Source organism: Manacus candei, unplaced genomic scaffold, assembly GCF_025592945.1.
Source record: "Manacus candei isolate 608988 ecotype Guabito, Panama unplaced genomic scaffold, ASM2559294v1 h1tg000131l, whole genome shotgun sequence".
Classification (NCBI taxonomy): Eukaryota; Metazoa; Chordata; class Aves; order Passeriformes; family Pipridae; genus Manacus; species Manacus candei.
This window is the reverse complement of record NW_026138179.1, coordinates 823345-847989: the sequence shown is the minus strand read 5'-3', so window position 1 is coordinate 847989 and position 24645 is coordinate 823345. Positions and strand designations below refer to the sequence as shown.

Below are 24645 nucleotides of genomic sequence, written 5' to 3'. Positions count from 1 at the left end.
TGCCATTCAGCCATCACAAACCCCATAAATCTACATAATGTGAAACAAAAAAAGGATAATTCCATTAATAATATGAAATATATCTCCAGCAGTGAACAGAGCCCACGTTGTTCTCAGCCATTCTGTATTCACAGCAAACAGAGGCCTCAATCTGTGCTTTGATACAAACTGACATTCCACCCAGAGTCTGCCCTTTTCTCATGCCAATATGTTATTTGCAACATATGAATATCATCTTCTGATTAGTTGCATTTCACATAAAATACATCTGGAGAGTCACAATCCTCCTTTGTCCTAAAGGTGGGTGTATAACACATTTTACTCAATCTAGCAGAGAGGTTTTACTTCTAGTCCCCTTTTTGATGGAAGTCAAACATATTAGGAACACTTGACAACGATAAAGTAAATAGACCAGAACTAATTTATCCAGCTAATTACATAACTTTTGCTTCTTACAGGAAGAGCAATGCTACCCCACCACTGCACATACAGAACTGCCAGCTGTTCAATCTGTGCTGAAACTGTTACAAAAGCTGCATCTCTGATGCCATGGCCATAATTTGGTGTAATTCAACTTCAAATAACCCCACAACTCCCACAACACGTACATGTCTTAATTCTGGGACACACTGAGGTGCCCTTCTTGGCCAGCCCATGCGCTACTCACCTGCTCACTGTAGAGAACCTGGACGTTTTTGATGATGCGACAGTGCTTCTGAAGAATTGCTACAGCCTGAGCCAAAGGCATTCCTGGAAATAAAAGCAGTTGTATTTCTTCAGCACAGACACCAGGAACAGGAGTTTTTACCAGCAAGGTTACAGATGAGGTAACCAAAGCCCCAGGAGCACCCAGTGCATTACAACAGAAAGGTTTGCAGTCAATAAATGAGCCCATTCCAGTCATGGTATCAGCACAGACCTGGTGTTTGGAAACACAAAAGTCACTGTTGACCTACCAGTTCATTTGGCATATATGGAAAAAGGATCTCTAGACAAAATTAAACAGCAAAGTTCAGGCAGAAAAAGCAAAGATCTTTCTACCAGCAGTGCACAGACTTTGCTGCTCTGTGGGGTAATCAATGCAAAGGGGTAACACAGCCCACACCAGACTGCACTGGGGCTGCAGGGAGCACTCCTGGACACAGGCAAGAGGCTCCCAGGCAGCATTTTATGGCACCCATTTTTTATTAACCTTGATAAAGTACTGAGCATCTGCACAAGATAGACACAAATAGTAGAACAGAGCAATGATTCTCCTTAGCCTAACAGGCCACATTAGCTGCCAATATGGCTATATTTGTGTCAAGGAAGAAACTTTAGCTTCTCAGTTTACAGACAAGATAAACATACTAAACAATTTGATTCAATTAAAATAATACACTTCAATTCACCCTCCCATACATTTTCAAGGGCTTTTTTTTTCCCCTTCAGTCTACATCTTATCTTAACAGCTATAAATTTTTGAAAGTGGAATGAAACAGCTGATTCTGCAGAAAGAATAGCACCACACCATCTCATCCTTTATCACACTTAAAACCTTTGTTGCCTTTCCAAATGAAGTGTGATCACACTCCTGGATTCAAAGCAGGCATTTATAAAGAGATTATGAGCTCCTAATTGTAAAGTTTTATTTTCCTACTAATTGCTGCAAGTCAATTTAGATTAGTTATCTGACATTTTATTTCCATTCCCTTCCCCGTTCTTTTGTATTTCTAGTTTTTAAACAGTAAGAAAGTTGCCTGGACTAGGGAAAATTTACCTTGGAACCGACACTTTTATTACATTCAAACTTTCAGTTACTGGCTACACCTCTCAAACTCAGACTGTACATCATGTTCCCAAGGACCTTTTAGGCTCTACCTACAGTATCAAAGGGAGAAAACTCTTTCCCTCTTTCCATATATATCTATACATCACACACACACCTGGCTCACCACAGGCACTGCTTTAAAGTAATACTAGCACAGCACTAAAAAAAACCCCAGAATATCATTGTCACTGTCATGCCCATGCATTGCAGCTTTCCTCCAATTATGAAATCTGGTTTGGGCAAAACAGACACACAGGTTAGAACTGCAGTGATCCAATTTGTAAATACCATATCCAGACGTGTCTGTGAAGCTGGTTTTCACCTTAGCCCACAATCCTGGAAACAATTTGTTTTGCAGCTAGAAATTACACATCAGTAGATGATATAAAATAAAATTCAAGAAGAGTTATTATTTTAATGACAGTAATACAATTAAACACAGAGACACACAATAAAGCAGCACTGTTTCCTATTATCTAGGAAATAGCAGTTGTCTTGTAGTATAAGCAGCTGAGTTTTAAGACGACAGTTATTATGCCTTAGATAATATTTTCAAAATGGAACAGAAACATGAATAAAAGCAAGAAGCTAAGATCAAAGATGCTCCTGTACAAGTTTCACATTTCTTAACCTAGTAAAAAGTATGATTCAAAAGTAAAAGTAAAGATGATTTAAACTATAAACCCCATTTCCTAAGTCAGTATTCATATAAGACTTGCAGAGGCACTCATTTAAAAACCAAACAAGTGGCAAAGGCTGAAGCAAAGCCTGTGGCTGAGCTGACAGAACCCAGATACCAGCGTCAATGCCTGCAGCAGGTTAAGGTTTCAGTAAAAAAGCATTTGGCTAAAAAAGTGCACAGAAACACCAAGCTGGGTCTGTAGCCCGACGTAAACTGATGCAATCTTGGGTTGGTAAGTGTGCAAACACATGGCTCATGTGACTCTCTTACTCACAGCTTTCTCAGCAAATGCACAGGGACTGACTTTGTTCAGTTTTCAGCAACCAGATTTTGGCACACAGCTGCTCAGCAAAGCTACAGTGAGCAACCCAAGTCCTCCAAGAACAGCTCACAGAACCTAAAAACATGTGTGGAAGAGCCAGTATCCTCCCTTTGCCTCCATTAGCAGAAAGCCAAAGGAAGAGTGAAAAAATGGGTTATTTTTCTCCAGCCTTCTCACAGACAACACCCCCCTTTCCTCAACATTCGTCAGCCTTTGCAGTCAAAGAGGAAAACAAAGAATTCTTTTTCCCCTGCTCACCAGCCAGGGGGAACAGGGAAGCAAATGTGGTTTCCAGTCAACCAAACTGAGCCATGGCAAGTAACACCCCCAAGGACCAGTGTGAGGGCTCCCCTATCCCAGACCTTCCCCGTTCCTGAAGGCTGGAGTGACACAACAGCACAAGACTCTCCTCTCCCAACACTGCTCAGGAACATCATGGCTGGAAACATTAGCCTGTGCTAAGACTGTGGGTCCTGAAGGAGAAAGGAGGGTAGAGAAGTGAACAAAGATTAAGAAAAGAATAAAAGAAAATCTAGGATGAATCACTAAGCATTAAATAAAGATATGTGAAACTCAGTAGGAAAATGTAAAAAGCAAGAGAAATGCAAGTGTGCCTTAGAAATTATACATCTCAAATACTAATAACACAGCTATAGGCACTCCAGAATAAGTATTTAATTGTCCTCCTTTAAAATGGCAGGAATATAGCCTGAGAGCTGCAGTGACACAGGTATCTAAACTCAGCCTTGGTTAAATTTTTTGTGCTCTAGTCACACAGTGAGTCAACACTGGAGCCAGAAACAGAATCCAAGAACTCATGTACAAAATTTTCCTGGCATTTCCCCTCAGTCATCCCCATTGTGGGCACAATACTGGGAGCCAGAGTCAGCAGCAGTTCAGGAATACTGCCATTAGTTCTGCTGAGAGCAGAGCTAAACAAACCACGAGCAGGACACCGCTGGCAGCAGGAATCCCATTTACACCAGCTACCAACCCCACTGCCACCAACACAGCTGAGCCAGCCCTGCCAGCAGGGACAATCCTCACACAATATCCCTGGTGCAGGACAATTTAAGTATCTTAATACCTAGTCAGCCTCCTGCTCTGCCCCAGCAGGTCATGCTAATTATACACTGGCCACATCACGTGGTGGCTATGTTTACTCCAAGACATACAGCTGAGCTTCCTCCCTCTCACATCTCAGCATGTGTGTGTGTGCACAGACAGACACAAGTTTAACCATGAGATTGCACCAACAGGCTTCTTTGGGGGTTCTTGGGAAAATGAAAACCATTTTCACTTCCCTTTTTTTGTTTTGGTAAGGAGAACGGGGGGCAGCTGGCGCTCTGTATTTATGAAGACTGTCAGGCTCCAGAGTTGGAGATTGCTTTTTCCTGGGTAACACAGGCTCTAAAGGGGGGCAGAAGGTCACCCAGAGCTGAGAGTACAGCACCCATTGGCAGCACAGGGAGATCACCAAGATTTCAAGGGCTGGGACCTGAGGGGCTATAATTAGCCTGCAACAGCCATTCTAACTCCCTGCAACCATGGAGCTGTACTTGACTCTGCAGCCACAGCAGCATAAACAGCCCTTTGTGTTTGATGGCTTTCATATAAACAACTCCAGCCCAGCCCCACTCCTTTGGTGTGTCCCGAGTTGAGCTGTGTAACAGGGTTTTTAGGGAACAGTCTGTCCCCTTGCTGTCACAGGTGACAGCAGCAGCCCCAGTGCAGCTCAAGTCCAGGCAGACACAGAGGGCTGACACCCAGGGCCCTGTTTACACCTGCCAGACTCCATTAACTGTGCTTCACACAAAGCTACAGCAGAGTGCAGAACGGAGAGGAAGAGCCCAGCTCCAAGAACTCACACAACCACTTGGAAAAACGTGACGCCTACGGCACTTTCCGAGAGTTTGCAGACCACCACTACCTGCTTGAGAACATAAGTCACCTGAAGAACCCACACCATCCCAGTCCCAACTGAACCTTTAAGTGCCCTGGGCTGAGCACCACCCAAATGTGCACCAGCGGGGGGAAAGGTCTCTCTCAGGGCAGTAAACAGTGACTAGGAGGGAGGGACTACTCAGTGAGACCAGAAATACAAACGATTGGGGGGAGAAATACTTGTTATCTAACCCTGAGAAAACATCTCATAAGTTTACTTTCTGCACTGTGTCGCAACCCAGCAACAAAACAAAGAAATTGTGAAACTCGACTCGTGTTTATGCTGTGTTTGTCCGAAAAGCAGAGTTTACGCTGAGCACCAGTGACAGGTGAGGCTGCCGGTATCAGCCGATGTGTATTCAGGTGACAGTCAGCACATTCACGCTTCCTCTTTCAAGAGTTATTTAAAAAAATTACCAGCCTAAGATGGCCAAGACAAAACAAGGCAAACGAGCAGAAGCGAGCGCAGGAGCTGATAAACAAAGCACGACCCGGCGTGCGAGAGCCAAACATGAAACTAAACACTGCGGGGGAATCCTCGGAGCTCGTAAATCAGCACTTTTAGCGACAGACAAGGGTGAGGGGGAAGGAGCCAAAGCTTTCTCCCTTGAAACCAGGTGAAGGCTGCGGGAGAGCCCCCAGGGCCGTCCCAGGGGCCGGGGGCGGCGGACACACTTACCTAAGGTGAACTCCCATTGCTCGTTCCCCAGAGAGCGCTCGGGCACCACCTCCAGATCGAGCATTGGCTCCGGTCGCGGGGCCGCGGGGTCGCACGGCGGCTCGGGGAGGCAGCGCCGGACCCTGCGGAGGGAGCGGGAGGGCAGCGCGGGCGGCCGGGGGGTCCCGCCGGCCCCGGCCCCGCGGGCAGCGCCGCCGCGGCCACCCACCGGCCGCCCCTCCCCGGCCCGCGGCCCCGCCGCCCGCGCCCCCCGCCCGCTGCCGGGGCGCGGGGCAGGGCCGCGGCCGCGTTCGCCCGTCCCGTCCCTTCCCGGCCTGTCCCGGCCCGTCTGAGGGGCCGGGGGGGCTCCGACCCCCCCCGCGCCGCGGGGCCGCCACTCACCTCACTTGCGGCTGCTGAAAAACTGCTTTGCAGCTGCCGTCAGGCGCGCCCGCGCGGGGGGCGGGGCGGGGCGGGGCCCGGCCGTGAGGGAGGGCGGAGGGCGGCGGCTCGGGGGGGTCTCGAGTTCGAGTCCCGGCGCTGTCGCCGGGCGGGTGTGGGACCCGCGGCGCAGGGCCCGGTTGCGCCGGTGATCTCAGGACTGAGGGAAAAACAACCAGCCCAAACCAAGCCGGTTGCATCCAGTTTTTCCTGTTGAAGGGCCAGGGTGGGGGAGAGAAGAGTCGAGGAGAAATTAGTCAGTGGCACGAGCAAAGTTACCGGAACAAGCACGGGAATGACTCAGTAAGGAAGAAAGTAGTAACGAAGTCATTGACTCTGCGATGTTGTTTGAGCCACCCCAGCGTTCTGACCCCAAGGAAGCCCATGTTTCCCTTGGGGGGGCTCACCTGCCTTACTCACACCCAAAGGCCCCCGTGGCAGGAGCGCCCACACAGCCCAGGAGCAAACTGAGCTCCCCCAGGATGTGCCACCCCTGTGGACACCCCACGGCAGACCATCACCCATTTTTACAGTGGAAACTCCACCCGAGATGAAAGGCACCAGGTCAAGCGTTGCCCAAATAAGCAGATAATTAAAAGTAACTGAGAAAACCCAAGGCTACAGCCCCGTGCCAGGCCCGTGCAAAGCGACACCTTCTCTGGAGCGGGGCTGCACGAGCGATGGACAGCCAGGAGAGTGCAGTGGGTGTGGAAGCAGCTGAACTCCTGGTGGCGGGTCAGTGCTCCAGGAGGGGCAGGGACTGTGAGGACATGCATTTTTTCCATGTTCATTAGAGGGTGGCAGCAGAAGGCCTCTCCTTGGGCGATACCCATCTCCTGTCCCCTCTCCCGTGCTGCATCCCTGCGGGGAGTGATGCTCAGTCCCAGCCTGACCCCACCATCCATGGGCTGCCCACGTGCCCACCATGTCCCAGCAAGGTCAGCAGCAGGCCAGCCCCATCACATGGAATATCCCACAGCAGGACAGAAAACATCAGCTGAGAACTCCCATCAGGCAGCCAGCCACAGCCACAGCCACAGGAGTTTGGGGATCTCGTATTTGAAAGAGAAAAAGAGAGAGTCAAACATTGTTTCAGGTAGGTTTTCCACTACACCTCCTTCCCACAGGCAGAGCAAGCCATTGCTGGCAGGGGGAATCAAAGCCTTAGAAAGAAATCCCAGTCACGTTTGGGAGCAGGACCTTGGCCAGGCTCTGCTCTGAACACCACGTGTCTCAGCATCTCTGTTCAGGTCACAGAGCTGTCAAAGCAGGTGAGATTTTAATGTATATGGCGTGGAGCAAGCCCCAGGGAAATTAGCTTTCCCTTGAAGTCAGCTGCACGTTGCTCTATTTATTATTCATGCCTTGCTTGCCTTTTTTTTTTTAATGCAAGCATGGTGACATCTTAATATGCTGAAAAGCACAGAGGTGCTGCCAATGTTTCCCCTTCACTCCAGCCCTCTGACACATCTTTATTGGCTCAAAGAGAGAAATTAGCCTTTCCTCTCCCAGGAGCATGGGCTAACCCTTATGAGTCACCCACTATCTCCAAATCACTATATACATAAAATATGTATATATACAATACTGACATATTATTTTTATATATATATTCATATAGTGACATCCATAAGGACTGTGTTTGAGAGAATAGATATGTAGAGAAATGTACATACCCCAGTCATTTAACAGGGCATGAAGGACATGCAGCACCACTTTTAAGCAGGCCCAGGGCACAGGCAGCCCTCAGGTTGGGATGCTGGATGGTGGATGCCAGCCCCTTCCACACCCCCGAGCTTAGAACACAGCCCTGACCCAGGCGGGAGGGCAGAGTGAGCTGGGCAGGGGCAGGCAGGGGCAGTGGCACCCAACAGTGCTGTTTGCTGGTCATTGCAGTGGCTCCCCAGGCTGAGGAGGGAGGTCCCAGGCACAGGCACAGACCAGTGGGAAATCCCAGCTGGCTGAACATCCCACAGAGTGTCCTGAAGGGGAGCAAGTGCAGGCACGGCTGAGGTGGAGCATCCCCTGCACCCATGCCCACCACTGAGACCAAAACCTCTCCTTCCCTGGGCAGAGGAAAACTCCCCCATGCACCTGAGGCATCCTCCCTGGATTCCCAGAGGAGCTGGTTTCCGTGCAGACCACATTTCTCATTCCACCAACCAAGACAAGAAGAAACCAAATCTGAAGTCACAGGAGGCAGCAAACCCCCCCCCCCCCCAGGCTGTTTGCAGGGCTGGTGTTCAGCTGCACCAGCGAAGGAGAGCAGCTCAAGGGTTGCTTTTGAGCCCTCACTTCAACAGCAACAGGAGGGGCTGGTTTGCAGAGGGGAACACCAGCTCCACAGGGAAGCTGGAGACCCCCAGGACCACCCCAGCTCCGCTGGGCACATCCCTCTCTGGCCTGCTCCTCCCTCCTGGAGAGCCCGTCCCAGCTGGATCTCCAGCTGCAGGCTGGGCTGGCTCATGGGTTTTGCACAGCTGAGCCAGCAGTTATGAAAATTCCCAGCTCCTTCCAACACCTCTTCTGCCCCAAACCCAGCAACAACCAGCAAGCTGCCCGGGGACACTGGGATGTTCTCCCCCTGGGCAGCTCTGTGCTGCAGCTGCTCTCAGGGGTATGGAGCAGCCTTGTCTGTGGGGTGCTGGGGTGGAGCCCCCTTTGCCTGCCCCCACCACAGAACCAGAGTGCTGAGGGTCCTGAGCAGGGATCAACGTGGGCAGCTGAAATCAAACCCCCCAGAGTGACTGGAGAAGCCCCCCTGGCTCCCCAGTGACTCCAGGCAGGATGGCATTTTCAAGGCAGATTGGGCAAACCACCATCATTTGGGCAACTGCTTGTGACAGGCAAAAATTAAATTTTAAAAGAATAAAATTACCCTCCTCGCTCTCCAGATTATGGAGCACTTCTTGGAAAATGCCCAGATTCAGCCCCGGGGCTCAGGAAGCAATGTGCAGCTCTCTGAAAATTATAATCAATTTTTAAAGCCTGGCTGAGCTGTTAATGTTTCTGACTGAAGGAATGGCAGTGGGTGCATCCATCGGAGACAATCCAGGTCCCCTGCTGCCAAAGCCTTGTGGTGCTGTCACATTTTGGGGTGAGAGCGACAGCTTCAGGGAATTACTGGACTCTTACTTATTTTTCCTAAATTCCACACATCTGCGGGTGGGTGTCGGTAGGGAAGAGCTGGGCTTTGCAGTCCAACCGGTCAAAAAAAAAAGAGGAAAAAATGCAAAAGTTACCAGGAGGGACTAAAAACTCACCGAGGCTTGCAGGCGCGCGTGGGGAAAGGCTGGGCGGCTCCGAGCGAAGGAGAGCTGCCCTCTCCCGACGGGATGCGACAGGGACACGGATCGGGGCTGTGCGGGAACCTGCCCTGGGGCTGCCCGGAAAAACGGGCTGGAAACGGCCCCGGGCCGGGCAGCGCTGGTTCGGCCGCGGGAAGGATGTTTACCATAAAGCTCTGTAGTTGCTCGGGTTTTTCTGGAGGTGCGCTCCCCGCTGAGAATTTTGGGATGGCAGTTAGGAATGGATCCAAACAGCGCCGGCAGCTCCCGAGGCGGGGGGGAGCCTTGCTCGTGTGCTGGGGGAAATGTTGGAACTCTGCAAGGAGGGTTATCCCGCCTCTTCAGGGGGATTTATCCCACACTAGGAGTTTGGGGGCCCGCCGAGGTGGGCAGTGCCGCAGCGGTGCCAGGGTGGGGGTCCCCGCGTGGGCAGGGGCTGGCAGCACCGAACCCGGCCTTTCCCGGGGGAGACCCCTGGCTCCGTTTTTCGCTGGCTCAGCACTTCTGCCCTCCGAGCCCGCCCTGCCCTGCCCTGCCCTGCCCTGCCGGGATGGTTTCAATCACCCAGAAAGCCGCTGGAGCGGCGGCCAAGGTTAACACGGGCAGGATGTGCAGCGTCAGCTCCCTGCCGGGGTCCGAGGAGCTGCTCTGCACCCGCAGGGCTGGGGGGCACAAAGGGCCTTTTTCCAGCGGGCCGCTTGCCCGCACACGCGGAGTCTCCAGCGTGTGGTGAGCCTTGCCCGGAGCCTCCCTGCGCTGGGGCTCACATGCTCCGGGAGAGGGTCCTCCTCCCTGCCGGGTGTGCGGCACTCGCAGCCCGTGGGCAATAAAGGTTTTTGAGGTGATGCTGTGCCTGCCCGGGAGCAGGCAGGTGATGAGCCTGGCACGGGCCGGGGAGCGCGGCATGGCTTTGGCACACGCTGTGCTCTATCAGGACCAAGGTGGTCACAGACATCACTTCCCACATGCCGGGATTTGGGTTCCTGGCAGCTACCAAAGCTCCCCAGTATTTTTGCACCGCGCTTGGTGTCCGGAGATGGGCAGAAACGGGCCGGTCCCAGCGCTGCCCCGAGGATGCTGCGATGCTCTGATGCTCTGTCAAACACTGCCCGAGGAGCGCAGCCGGCGCGGCTCCTGCCCCACACGGGGCACTTTACAGGGCTGGGCCGAGGGCAGGGGCTGAGGAGGAGGAGGTGGGTGAGCATGGAGCACTCCGAGAAGGGAGGGAGCAGCGTTAAAGCCGCGACAGAGGGGCCGTTCCCCGCAGGGAGCAGCTCCCCAGCAGCGCTCCCGGCCCGGGGCCGGCGCGGTCCGTGCGCTTCGCACAGCTCGTCCCTTCCAGATGTGTTTTAAAAGCTCTGATTCGTGCAGGGCTAGATCTAAACTGGCTTCGGCTTCATTAGAAACAGATGCGCTGGTTTCTGTTTCCTCCTCGGGGTGGTTTAGCGCGGGCGCGGGCAGGGCGCGATGCCCAGCTGGCGGTGCGGGCGGGGCGCGGGGGCAGCGCGCAGAGGTGATGGGCATTCGGTCCTTCCCGGATCAGTCAGCGCAGAGCCACCCGCGTCAGCAGCTGCTGCCAGGGGGCCGTCTGTCCTTCCAGCGAGCCCCTTTGGCTGCTGCCCAGCTAGGCACTTGGGGTTTTAATCGTGCATCAAAAACTAGAGGGGAAATTCACCCTGGAGCAAAGCAGGGGGATTCTGTAAAAATAAAATTGTTTAAAGCAACGGGTTTTATGAGAAAAAAGTAACAGATGGATTTGGGGTTTCTATAGAATCCTATTTACAATTCTATAGAATCCCCAAACCCCTTATTCCAAGGGTTTATGGAGCCAGGAGTGCTGCATGGGTGGCAGGGCTTTCACATGGGCCGAGTTTCTCCTCCAGAGATGTTTCCAAAGTGGGTGTCTGAGTGGCAGAGGAGATGATGAGGAAGGGCCATGGGTCAAAGTGCACAAGGAGGGGGCAGAGGGGTCAGCCCCCACACCAGCCTGCTCCAGGCCTGGTGCTCAAGGTTTTCTCATTTAGCAGGAGATGAGTCAGAGCTGCAGGGTCCCTCTCAGAGCCCCTGAAGATCTCTGGCTTTGTCACTGACTTCTGGTGAATGAGCAGTGTGGGAGTGACTCAAATCATGGGCTGTGATGGACAGAACCAACAACAGAGGTGCTCAAGGAGCCTCTCCCCAGTGCCCCTGTGGTCCTGCTGGCACCCCTGCCCTGGGTGCAGGAGCAGAGGATGCTGAGAGGGTTTGAAGGAGCTGGTGACTGAGGCACCTTGTAGGCATTGGTGGTTTCAGGAAGTCACGCAGCCCCCAGGACCACCAGCACCAGGTCCCAGTCACACACCAGACATGTCTGCAGAGCAGAACTGAAAGCAGAACTAAAAAGAGGATCTGTCCTCTCCTCTGTGTGGGAGCATCCGCCGAGCAGCCCGGGCTGGGGCCATCACTGCCAGGAAAGCCCTTGGGGACTCCTCGGGGGCAGCAGCTGCTCAAAGGGACAGACTCTCCCAGCAAACCAGTGGGTAACAGCTGGAAAAGCCAGGAGCTTTCAAAAGCAAACTTTGCTCCAGCTCTAGAAGGTCTTTCTGTTTTCAAGCTAAACCCATCATCTGCTCTGGGGAAGAAAGAAGATTGCAAAGGGGGAACACAGTAATGGCACCAGTTCCTATGAAAAACAGAGAATCAGCCTGTGGAACAAGGTAAAGCAGAGCACCAGGAAAAGCCACATCTTCCAAGCCCACATTGTCAAGTCCAACAGGGTGGAAAACAGAGTTACACATCAGAAGAGTTGTGGGGAGCACCAAAGACTTGGCAAAAGTCTCTCCAGCTGTGATGGACCGTGGACAAGGCTCAGTAAGAGGCACTCAGCTGAGCAAGGAGCATTTCAGTTCCCTCTCCTTCCCCAGCCATCCCCTGTGCCGGGTGACAGCACCAGCCCAGGCAGCACTTGGCTCTTCTGCGCTGCTTTTTCCTTCTCTCACTCCTGAGCTTTAAGAAACGAGCCCAAGGCAACTCTGAAAATTCACTTCTCTCAACCTGTAATTGAGAAACCTATTTAATACTTACTTAAACCCGGAGCAGCTCTGAGCATGCAGCAGCTGATGAATATGCATGGCCTGGGATTTGCATTTCATGGCAGTGTGAAGACAGGATGTCAGGCAAATGAGCTATGAGAAATGTTGCCCATGCAAATGTTCACTCTGCTCCAACTTCTCACTGTAATTCTCATCCTTGAAGCCATTTTTGTCATTCTCTTATTTGCATTGGAAATGTAGTAAAAAAATAATGTAACCACCAAAATTGGTCCTTCTGTGCAGACAGGATGGATTCTTTACTACATCTGTGATAGAGTGGAGACCTGAACTACTGACAGGCAAAAATAAATGCTGAAGTCCTGCTGACACTGTGCTGGGCCAGGCAGTTCTGAAGGTCTCCAAAACCACATCTCCTTCATTTAACTTCCCAGCCCTTACCTGAACAAGGCTTGTTATTAGACAAACCACCAGAGATCTTCAGGAACAGAAAAGCTGCTGTTTCCACCCCCAGTTTCATTTTCTGTTTTCTGCTTTCAGAGGGGGGACCATGAACATGGGACAGCTGCTGTTCCCCTTGAGAGAGACCAGGAAAATCTGCTCATCCAGGCTTTGAGAACCTCAGCAAATGGACTAAACATTGAGATTCCCACCTGCACCACTGCATCCAGCTCTGAGGTCCCCAACAAAAGGACATGGACCTGCTGGAGCAAGTCCAGAGGAGGCCATAAAGCAGCTCAGAGGGCTGGAGCACCTCTCCTGTGTATACCAGAGTTGTTCAGGTAGTTGTTCCAAAAAGACCTTAGAGCCCCCTCAGTAACTAAAAGTGCTACAAAAGTTTGAGAGGGACTTTCAACAAGGGCATGAAGTGAGAGGACAAGGGGAAATGGCTTCAAACTGACATAAAGGGGAGGTTTAGATTAGATATCAGAAGAAATTCTTCCCTGCATGTCTCTTTTACAAGCTACCTCCCAAACTGAAGAACATCTTCAGGAAAGCCACAGGTCACAGCAGGGCTGTTTTTAGGAGTTGTTCTCTGATCTGTTCACAGTCAGATTGTGAAAGGATACAACAAGGTTACACGTTGTCTGTTTGCATGTAAATGCTCTCAAAGCAGAAAGCAGCTCTCCAGTTATTAAGCAATTCTCTCTGCTTGATTTCAGTGCATAGCCAGCACTGTCAGTCATTCAGTATTAACTATTTCAAGTTATACCACCTCAAATTTTAGCAGCTTCACGGCAGCACTACATATTTTGCCCACAGTATTTTATCACATTTCCCCATTTCCTGAATTCCAACGTGCAAACCCCCTTCTTTCTCCCTGGCCCAAAGCAGCCCAATTAACAAGGTTTAATGGCTGCTATGACAACGTGCCACAAACAACACCCTCCTGTGAGGGCACAACCCAACCAGGCACAACTGCCTGGGGCGCTGGAGCACCGACCTGCTCTCAGAGCAAGCAGGGCAGAGCAGTCCCAAGAAACAAGAATTTTAGGGCAGCAAAATCCACATTTTCTCCAGTGCAGCCCTTTTATTAAAGGTTCCCTCCCGGAGGGAGGGGGGTCGGTGAGTCGAGTGACCACTGGATGTCACTGCAGCTTTAGGCACGGCCAGCAGGGCAGCCCTGCACGGGCACGGCTGGACAGTCACCCCACAAACCCCAACACCTCAGCCTGGACTGCCAGGCAGCCAGAAAGAACTTTATGGCACCTCGTTTTCACTACACAGAAGTTTATTATGAAAGTTAAACATACAACACAAAAAGTAGCAAAAGCAATCCTGTAGCTTAAGGCAACTCTTACAGGAGATGAATTCGAGAAAGATGATGCAACTTCAGTTTAAATAGAAATCATGAAAAATATCAAATTGCATCAATAACTTAAAATGCACTTTAAAAAGTCTGCACTAACCAGCAGAGGGGAAGGGCTGTGATCTTAATGCCAGCATTAAGATATGGGAAGCAGCAGAATGCTAAATGATGATAGGGAAAGTTCAGTATTTACACAGAGATAGCAACGTTAATATCTGAGAGCGTCATTTCCTGTGTACTTCTGGTTCAAAACCACCGTCTGAAACGTTAGGAAAACCTTTTAAAATAAATCTTCAGACTATTCCATCAAAAATACACAGATGGCAGAGAAGATCCAAGGCTAGGGCTGCGTGCAGCTGCATGCGTGTGTCCCTTAAATAACTCTTTGCAGAAACACTTTAGAAAAATTACTTCTTTGGGGGAAGAAAAGCAAGAAGAGTACGTGGCCACAGAGTGAAAAAGATTATCTTTCAGGTGAATCACATTTAAATTGAAGTATCAAAATATTTCTATTTGATGAGATTCTCACAGTTTACAGTTAATGACATTTTTAAGTGAATGTTAAATATTCATATTATTAACATACAAAGATTCTCCTTCACATTGACATCTGCTTACATTTTTGCAAGACCTCTTTTGCATCAATTGTTTTGCCATTAATGAGGAACGTGTAATTGTCTTAATTATAGAATTTAATAAAGATTTAACTGTTCTAACCATACAGAGTTTCTAGCTTTAAAATAATTCTTAAAATACTGAAGTCAGATCACCTATTTTAAAAAGGTATTTAAGTGACATTTTAATCAATCAGGCTGTACAGGAAGCACCACATTTTAACAAAGCCAAATGACATCACATTTCCAATCAATTTTCTTCAAATATTGGATGCAATGAAAACTTTGGAACAAGTCCATTCACCATCACCCCAAATAAACCAAGATTAATTCACACATTAATTCATCCCAAATCTTACCCTGTTAGAAAATGCAATATATACTGCAATGTAGTCTTAACTTGCATAAGATTTAATAGAAGTGGCCTGTGTGCAGGGTGAGGCTTCTGCACACAACCTCACCTCAGCTTTTCACCATCCAGCACAACTTTACAAAAAGCCTAAGATATAAAATATGCTTAAAGCAGTTATCTTAAACATGATTTCATACATATCACCTTGGCAGCTGATCATTTTGTTCCCAGTTGAAATGCTGTTGGATCTGATTGTGGAGTTGCAGTATCCCTTTCCAGAAGGAGTTAAAAAAATCCCTGAATAAAGCAGAAGCCAGCCTGCGACTTCCTCTGAGTTTCAGTAAAGCACTATATACAGGGGCCAAGAGCCACCCAAACTCACGGGATACAGATAAAACCCAGGCCAGATACCGGGGCAGATGCATTAATGCCTGAAAACATATACTTGAAGAGTTTTATCATTTAAAAAGTGGAACTAATGAATCGGTAGCAGTTAAAAGAATACTGCAACTGTAACGTTTACAAACCCACAGAAGTTTGAAAACTGATTCCAACAGCTCTGATTCACTGGGTTTAGCTTGGAAATAACGCAAAATAATGTCAGCAGTTTTAAGAAGGTCTTGCAAATTTGGAAAAAAAAGAAAACTGAAAGAAAGATAAGAATGCGTATCTAAAATAAAGCAGGAGCACAGTTAGGACAATGAAAATTCCAAAAGCCCATATTAAAAAATTAAGCTTGGAATGCATTGGCTTCCAGCAGTTTTTTTTAAAAAAAACCAAAACAACAACAAAAAAAAGTTCTAAATCTGCAATATCTTGACCTATTTTTAAGTGACAATTTTTATTACAGTTGAGAAAAACGGTTTTATAGCTGCATAAGTTTCCATTTCACTAAAATAGTGCCAACAAAAATAAGTTTGCATAGAAAAAAACAAAATTTCAAATTGCCACTGGCTACATGCTTAAAATAGGAAATGCAGGTATTGTAACATAAACATAGTGCAAACCATGGCAGTTGGTGGTGACTCGGACTGCCGCAGGTCAGGAACAGACCATAATATACCCAGTTCTCACAGTTTCTGGTCTTTTATTCAATCCTTTGCCAAGTAGAAGCAATGCACGTGTGCAGCCCATTAACGGAGTTTGAGATCATCTCCACTGCCCAGGGTAGACCCAGGACTAGGGTCTTGCTGTCTTCTTGCCTGCAGCAACAAACACATGTTGGAGATCAAAAAAGGCAATCCTGACGTCATCAGTCAATTTATTCAGTGCATTAACATGACTAAAACCCAACCAATTTAAGGTAGAAACTTTACAATTCAAGCAGTAGCAAAAGCATTAATTTCTAACACCAAAATCATTCAGTGTCCCTCAATTCAATGATCCCCCATAACCAGCAGGAATCCCAGGTGAGGGCTGTGGACCAGCAGCCAGAGGGGTGCAGGGCTCTGCTCTGCCTCCCCAGCCAGCCCTGGGCAGGGTGGGCACATCCCACTGCCCCAAAGGCCCTCCTGCAGCCAGGCTTCAAACAGCACCTTAACAAGCAGCAAGAGACTTTCAGAACAGTTAGGTAACAATTTTGTGTCTCTTTTTCCAAAATAATTTTATTTCCCTTCTGTTAGCCTTTTCTGTAAATGTTTTCAGGACCAAGATTTTAGAGAGAAAGGCTACAATGCAGGATGGCAGAGCATGTCACATCATTTCCAAATAAATCTCCCCTCAGCATTTTTACGTGGGAAACATTTACTTCAGCTTCTTCAGGAATCAGGAATTATATAATTCTGGAATTATAACATGGTAACACACAAGCATAATTTAATCAATAGATTAACACACATTTTAACACAAAATTTCTTTTTCAGTGCACCTGCAAAGTTGGCAAGAATATCAAACTGAGAAAACTCTTGGACTGATAATTGCACCCCTGTATTAAAACAAATGTAAGTTCTCCTTTAAAGAAATCATTCTGTTAAACAGTTTGAGTTGATGGCATTGTAAAGAGGAAATTAAGAATGGTCAGTCACAGTTAAAGAGGCTACCTTTGACTTGTCCTTGTTCTTTACTTCTGCCTCCCTTATCTACCGTTCTTCTTGTCTGCCCAGTTGGATGCTCCCAGTGATTAACTGGTTACTGCACCCAGGGAACTGCTGTTTAAAAACTGCTGTTCCTTCTGCTTAAAAACTGATTTGAAGTTCCATTTTCCTTTCATGGGCAGTGGTTCCACTCTGATGCACATGGACCTCATTCAATAAATCCCCTCAGCAACCAACATGTTTCCAGAGCAGACAATTCCCCCTGCACCCTCCTTAGTGGTCACATTGCCATTGTTGTTTTGGAAACACCTCCACTATCTTAAATATCACAGTTGCTACCTGCTAGCTTTATGTCTCCAGTGCTGCCCTTGGTTGCACTTTAGGTGTTCAGGGGTGAGTCAATCTTTTCACTCTGTTCTATCTGGGTGGGTCACACTCTGACTGAGGGAACTATCTGCTTCTCCTCCATGCAGAACTCTGAAGGTGTCAGCCAACATCACTGCTGGTGCACAACCCCCCAGATTTCTCAGCAATCTTCCTGAGGAATCACATTAAAGCAAACAGCTCTAATCACACACAGCACAGCACTGATGATTTTAGTGTTTAAGGGCATCTTCCTTTCAGCCCCTGAAGCAACTTCTGCAAGCTGTCCTCTTTGTGGAGATGCTGAATATTAGAAGATGGTGTTTAATTAAAGATTTTTACATAATTTCCAAAAGGCAAATCATTCAGCTTTGACTATCAAAATCACTGTGGAAAGGTTAATGAAGGAAAGCCCACACTTTTTTTTTATCTTTCAACAGAAAAGTAAACTGTGTTGTAAAGATTTTTCTTAATATGAAATGGTTGTTCAACAAGTCTTAAACAGTATCTATTTAGAGTTCTACCAAGATTAACAAAACAGAAACAGTTCCACTTTGCATACTCTTCTCCTATTGAACTGACTGCAACAAGATTTCTTCTGGTTTTAACTGTTGCCTCTTTCTTCTAGAGGGAAACAAAGGCAAGCACTGTCTATAAGAATTACCAAAATCTTACTTCTCCTAATCTTCTACCAATTTTGCACTCGATAAACATTTTTACACTTAACTAGAAAAGACCAGCAAGTTAATTGCTGCTCTACTGCTGCTCTAAAAGCAACAGTGTTCCTTCCTCAGAAAGTAAATCACACACACAGCAATTTTATTGTCAAATTTCAGTGAAGATTCCAAGATACGGGCATATGGTTGCATTTATGCTTTGCTTAAAGTGGTCTTTTCTTTCAAAACATATGAAAGAAGCTGTGTGATTCGTGACCTCACTGCTGCTTGCAGAGTGTGCAGAAGCCACTGGTGAACCACCACCAGCTCTGCCCTTTCAAGTGCTGTGCAGAAGGCATGACAAACGACCCTCCAGTGCACCAGAGGCACTCATTACAATATCTTACACCAGTGTGTGTGGATAAAGGAGTAATTCTGCAATTCAGTAAGTGGGGATTTACACAAGCAATGGTAACGTGTTGGAATGACAGCTCTGGCTCAGACACCCTCTGCTCGTGCTCTTCTGCTCTGCAGGACAACACATGTGGAACACGCTGGTTCTGTCCCCAACCACCCTGCCAAGGCACAGTGAGGAACCACAGCTGTGCCCCACGCACTCAAAGAGCACCAGGAGAAATAAAACCTGCTCATTGAAGACCAGGGGAGTGCCCTGGTTTGTAGGCAGGCAGCACCCTGGGCAGCACCAGGCACTGGGGCTGCTTTTCTTCACTGGCAATTGGCAAAACACCACTTTCCTGGGAAATGCCACAAGCTCCTGAACACCACATGCAGGAGGAGTGTGCCTGCCAGTGTGGCACTGTCTGCTGGTCCTCAGCCCATTACAGGAAGCTCAAACTTCCCTTTTAGACATGTAAAATGGCACTCTCCAGACTTCTCTCAGCCGAGGGTCCCACACGCCAGGCACAGCTCATCAATCCTCTGAACTGCAGCATTTGCTGTAATTTTTGAAATGCATACCTTTTGCTGCCATGCAAAAGCACCAGAATTGCTCTCAGTGAATAATGAGCTCAGTTTCTCAAGGATTAAGGAGACTTGCTTCAATTAAGAAAGATGCATCTATCTTTGCCATTGGGAAATGGAATACCCTGCCATGAGTCATGCATAATGAGCCATGAGAAAACAGTAGTTATTCATTTTTTTCTCTGCATATTTCATTTTTTTTAGTCAAATACTGATTTTAAGTTTGAAGGAACGCTACTTTGCATGTCCTTCATCTGCTATTTAGCAAAAGGATAAAAAAATATTTGCTTGTGAGAGAAACTTGTAAATAGCACACAGATCCCATCAGAGTTGTAATGTTCCTAAAAATGAATGTATTTTAACCAACATTGCCAGTTTCCTTCCAAATGTCCTGAAATCGGAGAGTTCATGCCGTGGACACATCAGGAGTTTCAACACCCAAAAATACTTGGCACTCAGCTTCCAGCACACCAGGTCCTGCAAATCTGCAGCAGGGCAGGAACTGTGAGTGGCCACGAGCCATTCCCAGCCTCCTGCCCTGGAGACGGTCTGATGGCCCACTGAAAGAACTGCAGGAACATACCTGGCAAAGAACCACCCCAGAGCCTCCTGTCACCTGCTATTCTAGATTTACTCATGCTGAACTCACAGTGCTGATACCAGGGGGGTAAGGATGTACTGACAAAAAAGAGTCACTGACAAAAACGTTTTGACTGGAGGGTAAACAAACAAAGGTGGCCCCTGCAATACTCTTACACCTGTGCTCTCTCCAACCCTCTGATGTCTGAGCTTTTTCCAAGCCTAATATATGTTAGCTGGTATGGACTGAAAGTCACATTAAGAGCATGATGCAGTATTTGTATTATATTATTTTTCTTCTCAATAATTTAGATAGCCTAAAATCGTCAAATCATTAATTTTTATCACCGACTTTTTTGAAAAAGGACCGTGTTGGAGCCTTTATATCTGTTCCTGGGGCGCTTAGGAAAAACAAATCTAAGAATAATGGCAATTAAGGAAGGAGGCACACGAGCAGTTCCTCCAGCTGCCAAGAGAGTCAGACACCCTCCTCCTCCTCCGCTCAATCCTGACCCACGCTGCAGCCAGTGGTGCTTTCCACTGTGCCAACAAAACTCCTAAAAATGACTTTGAGAAAGCCTCTGTAACTCCCCCCTTCCTGTGTGTGTTCTGAGGCCTCTGATGTCCCCAGGGCAGCCAAGCCCTGTCACCACATGAGCTCATCGTGGACAGAGGCTGCAGTCCCACCGTGTGGTTTACACGAGAGCGCCGAGAAAGCAGAACTGAGAGCTGGGAGCAAACTTAGCAAGCATGGCCAGGGCTGCCATGAAGATGGCCCTCCCTTTCCATGAATCACTCAAAAAACCAGCAGGGAAAATTGGGACCTCGGAATGCCAGGCAGTGACGTGACAAGTACAACATATAACTTGGGACACTGGTGAAGAGGAGGGAAGGAAGAAGGGCTGCCATGAAGAGTAGCCAAAATAAAGTCTCTTTGTGGACAACTCCACTGCAATTCTTTAATGGGATTCTGGCAGCTCCATCCTGCTGAAACAGAGCAGATGCATTGTGTGCCCTGGCATCTGCCATCTATAGTTTACTAAATAAGTGAAAAATCAGGCTATGTTATGAAAAACTAAACAGTGAACATTTGGATTCTCTTAGAAGGACTGTCAGCCTCTCGAAAAGGGATAAAAAAAAGCAACCAACCAAACCTGAGAATACACTGCAGATACTTTTCTAAAAAGAAGAGAACTGCAGGATAAAACCCACCCAACCCAAAAGTCCTGAAATAAGGACACACCTCAGCCCTGCCACCTGCCCAGCCTGCCCTGCTCTGCCAGCAGCTGCTGGGGAGCTCCAGAGCAGGGCCAGGCCACTCAGCACATCAGCTGGCTGCCCAGGCACCCTCTGCCCAAAACCTCTGCAATAGCTGCATCTCCGTTTAAAAGCCCTTGTGAAGGTACCAACCCTGGTGCACCACGCTGGGGACTGCAAGGAAAGGAAAGGAAAAGGCACAGCAAGAGCAAGGAGCTCTGAAGAGCTTCAAGCTGAGACTGAAATTTTTACTTTCGTATTAGAACTTCTTCTCCAAGGGAAGAAAAAAAGCTTGAAATGCTCCCTTTTAGAAAGTATTGTTTGAAGGCTGGTCTAAAGGTTATAAATTTATAATTAATATTGATTGCCTCCAGACAGTTTTCCTCTGTTGCTCAGCCCCTTTCTAACCTTCATTGACTGAAAGAAGACGCTTATATTACAGTATTCCCTGATTTGCAAGATTGATCTCCTCCCTCCTGCAGTCAGCATTGATTCTGCACAGCACAAATTGTTTTTCTGATATATGCATTCCGTGGCACTTTCACACAAACACCAGCTAAGTTCTTGTGAAGCAAACTAGTCATAACATAACTGGCTTACTCGTACTGTACTCACACTGCAGAACCTCTTGAGGCAAATCCACACACCCACTTTAATGCCTCTTTCTAAATTATGTTGTATTCTTCCTGCACATAAACAAATTACATCTATTTATGGTTGTACACACACAGAAGCACTTACCAAGTGTACACTACCCACTGCATATGAAAAATTAACAGTTTGGGTTTCTTTCATATCCAAAAACCTGTATTAAAGCTTACACTATTTTTATGTCACTGCCAGTTTGGAGAGTACATACAATAAGTATTAGTTAAATTAATTCCAGATTAATTTTTGAGGAAAAAAAAAATCCTTAAAAATCATAGAGTTTGATGAGAAAAAATTAAGGAAAAAACCCAACAAAATTTAAACAAAAACCCCTCCAAATTTATAATTATGCTATACTTTCTTCTGAAGCCAGTAGATTTGACAAAAACACTTATAATTAGTTAGAACATTTATTTATACTAAGAGTATCATCTTTAAAAAAGAATAAGAAAGAAGGGAGAATGATTTTACCATCTAGAACCTTGGAAGAACATGAAAGCATAAAAGTCAGTCCTACTACTTGATTTTCTTTCAACTGTAAAGTGTTTACATTTCTGTAGCAAAATCCTGTTTGCTTTTTAAGAGTTCAGGACTTCAGCACAATTAAATGAAAACATTCCTGACAAACAACAAAAACGTGTAAAAACCTAGGGCAGGACTCAGCATTTAAAATGTAGGTAAATTTTTCTCCAGCAGTTTTTAAAGGCTGGGGTTGGTGGGGGTTTTTTGGTGCTTTGCATTGAGAAGGATTGCTACTGGAAGAAACAAAGGTTTCAAACCAGGGGTTTTTTTTCAGCAAAATGAAGGTTTTTAAAATGGGAATTTCATGCAGTTTCCCAAAATGGTTCTGCTTAGGCATTAATGTAATTTATATTTAGCACAAGACCACAAACAGACAGATTGCTAGACTAGACTGTCTCAGGGACAAGCAAACCACTCTGCTTCTTTACTCACAGTGTTGCTAAAACAAAGAGCATGGCAGTAACATAGGAAATGAACACAAAGTAGAAAAATATGACATTTCAAAAACAGTGGCTGCAGAAATGACATTGGAAGGCTGAGAACAGATCCAGCCCCTCCCCAGGTAGAGCAGTGGGAGCGTCCTTAGCTGAGCTCCAGTGACACAGTCAGACAAACTGCAACCTCAGACCACTTCAGGTCCGAAATTACAGAGTGCCTGTACAAAACAAACCTTCCCTAAACACCCTGACCTGTGTGCAGCAACACCCCAGAGAGCCCCCTCTCATCTCCCATCCCTGAAAATCCCCCTCTGTGCCATTGCTCCAGCGGGAGCTGGAGGAGGCACCTGCCCGTGGCTCCTCTGCACTGAGCACAGGCCCTCGCTTTGGGCAGGTTCTGATCTCACCAGGAGGAGCTGTTTGAGTCTCTCCCAGCCACCCAGGACAGTGGAACACGTTCTTGCATCACGTTACTGGGGCCAGAAGACTGAGGAACAAGCAGAGGTTTTTACCGGAAGATTGAAGTGTTTCTAGACGGTGACTTGGCAGGAATTTCTGCAGAAAACCTCCCCTGCCCCTGAGCCCTGGGCACTCAGAGTGAAACCAAACAGCACAGATGCTCCTACTGACTGACTCTCTCAACCAAGACACAAGGAGATGAAGACACAGTGAAAATTAAATACCTGCCTCACCAACGTCCCTTTAGTCTCCTCACTCTCTTCTGTTAGTTTGGTAAAGGGGGCACAAACACTTCAAGTTCATATTCCTGTTCCAGAACACACCCCTAAAGTAACAGCCTTAGACCACGTTTCCCAGGTGTAGCACTTGCTCATGGAAAGAGAACTTTGCCTTTGACTGGTGTGAAGCCACTAAATAGTCCAAGTCTGACAAGCAGCTCAGTGTTCCTAAACTTAATGAGCTTCCATCATTTATTTCATTTTTTTTTTTACAATAATCTTTAACCAGGGACAAAGTCTTTCTTTGTGTGTATCATTAAACATTCACTGTCTCAGCATTCCAATGTTTTTGTAGAAGTAAAAGCCATTAGAATACATTATTAATTTTGAAGGCACTAAGAACACTCACTGACTTCAAAAGCATCTTTGAAACAAAGGAATCCTGAACAGCGAGGCAGGATTTGCAGTATCTGATGCAACCAAGCTACACAAGTTGATACAAAAACTCAAAAGCATCCTGTATTCAAAACAAACTATGTTAAAAATGTAACAGAACACAGTTCAACTCAGAGGTGCTTAAAAACTTCAATGAAAATTCCTAAATCCACTCACACCCTATTTACATTAGAGGAGTGCACAAAAACACAATCACCATTGGAAATTCATGCACAACCTACCTCAGATTCTGTTCTCAGATGCAAAGAATACGTTCATTCAAATAAAGATCTGGTGTGCTAATGTGGTCATGAATGGAAGTATTTGAAGAAAAGAGGGCAAACAAACTTGACAGCACTCTGAAGGTTTTTTGTTGGTGGGGATTTTTTTTTTAATTGGTTGGGGTATTTTTAGGATAGTTAAAAATGAAAATTAATAAAGTAATAATTTCTAAATTGTTACCACACTTCCTATTTTTCCCCTTTCAATGTGTCTAATTGCCACATACGATCCACTTTAACTCCTTTCAACAACTTATCACTGATCACTCCTGTGCAAGGATATACCACTTACAAAGAGACTTAGAACAGGGAATCCTTTTTACCCAGAAAGCTGTATAAATAAAGAATTTAATCTGATCATTTTCATATGCTGCCAGGCTTTGGATGGATAAATGTTTCCAAAGAGCTGGCGCCTCTGTTTTGGGTAGGAGTGGGTGGAATATTGCAGGATTCCCCTTCCCTCCCCCACTGAAGCAGAATCTGGTCTCTATTAAAGGCATTTTGGCTGTAATTCTACTGTCAGGAATATCCTGATTTTATACAGTGTTGCAATTCCTAAAACCATCATTAACACTGATGAGATCCTGCTCCACGGCTGCCAGTTCTGAGTTTTGCTGTCTGTGCCAAGCTTAGAAGGAAAGAAAAATCTCAAGTTTTAGTGATGCTGAGAGCTGTGTGGAGATCATATTAAAGAGATTATGAGGGCAGTACCTTCGTGTGTGTAGCATAACATCCACAAAAATTCACTCAGCACTCTTAGAACTGACCTTTTCTATAAAAAACCCTTCCAGTATCATCTCTGTAGTACAACCAAAGATGCTGTTTGA

General features: G+C 47.0%; 2 protein-coding genes and 1 long non-coding RNA gene across 6 annotated transcripts in view; 1 reads left to right on the top strand and 2 right to left on the bottom strand.

The window, feature by feature from the left end:
* PHAF1 (phagosome assembly factor 1) overlaps positions 1-5933 on the bottom strand; it is a 33398-nt gene extending 27465 nt beyond the window's left edge. Inside the window, exons 1-3 of one of the 2 annotated variants that reach the window (XM_051771237.1) lie at positions 5819-5933; positions 5438-5559; positions 668-750 (exon numbers count right to left, since the gene is read on the bottom strand). In XM_051771237.1, coding sequence (XP_051627197.1) covers positions 668-750; positions 5438-5501 — 147 coding nt within the window. In that variant the 5' untranslated portion in view covers positions 5502-5559; positions 5819-5933. The remainder of the gene's footprint in view (positions 1-667; positions 751-5437; positions 5560-5818) is intronic. The other variant, XM_051771239.1, reaches the window with a different exon arrangement.
* LOC127462577 (uncharacterized) lies at positions 758-14281 on the top strand. Its single transcript, XR_007900494.1, has 2 exons — positions 758-5442; positions 11172-14281. It is a non-coding gene; the product is annotated as an uncharacterized LOC127462577 (long non-coding RNA).
* Positions 13885-24645, bottom strand: part of CBFB (core-binding factor subunit beta) — a 40012-nt gene continuing 29251 nt past the window's right edge. For all 3 annotated transcript variants that reach the window (XM_051771255.1, XM_051771254.1, XM_051771256.1), the window contains one exon: positions 13885-16151. In XM_051771255.1, coding sequence (XP_051627215.1) covers positions 16129-16151 — 23 coding nt within the window. In that variant the 3' untranslated portion in view covers positions 13885-16128. The remainder of the gene's footprint in view (positions 16152-24645) is intronic.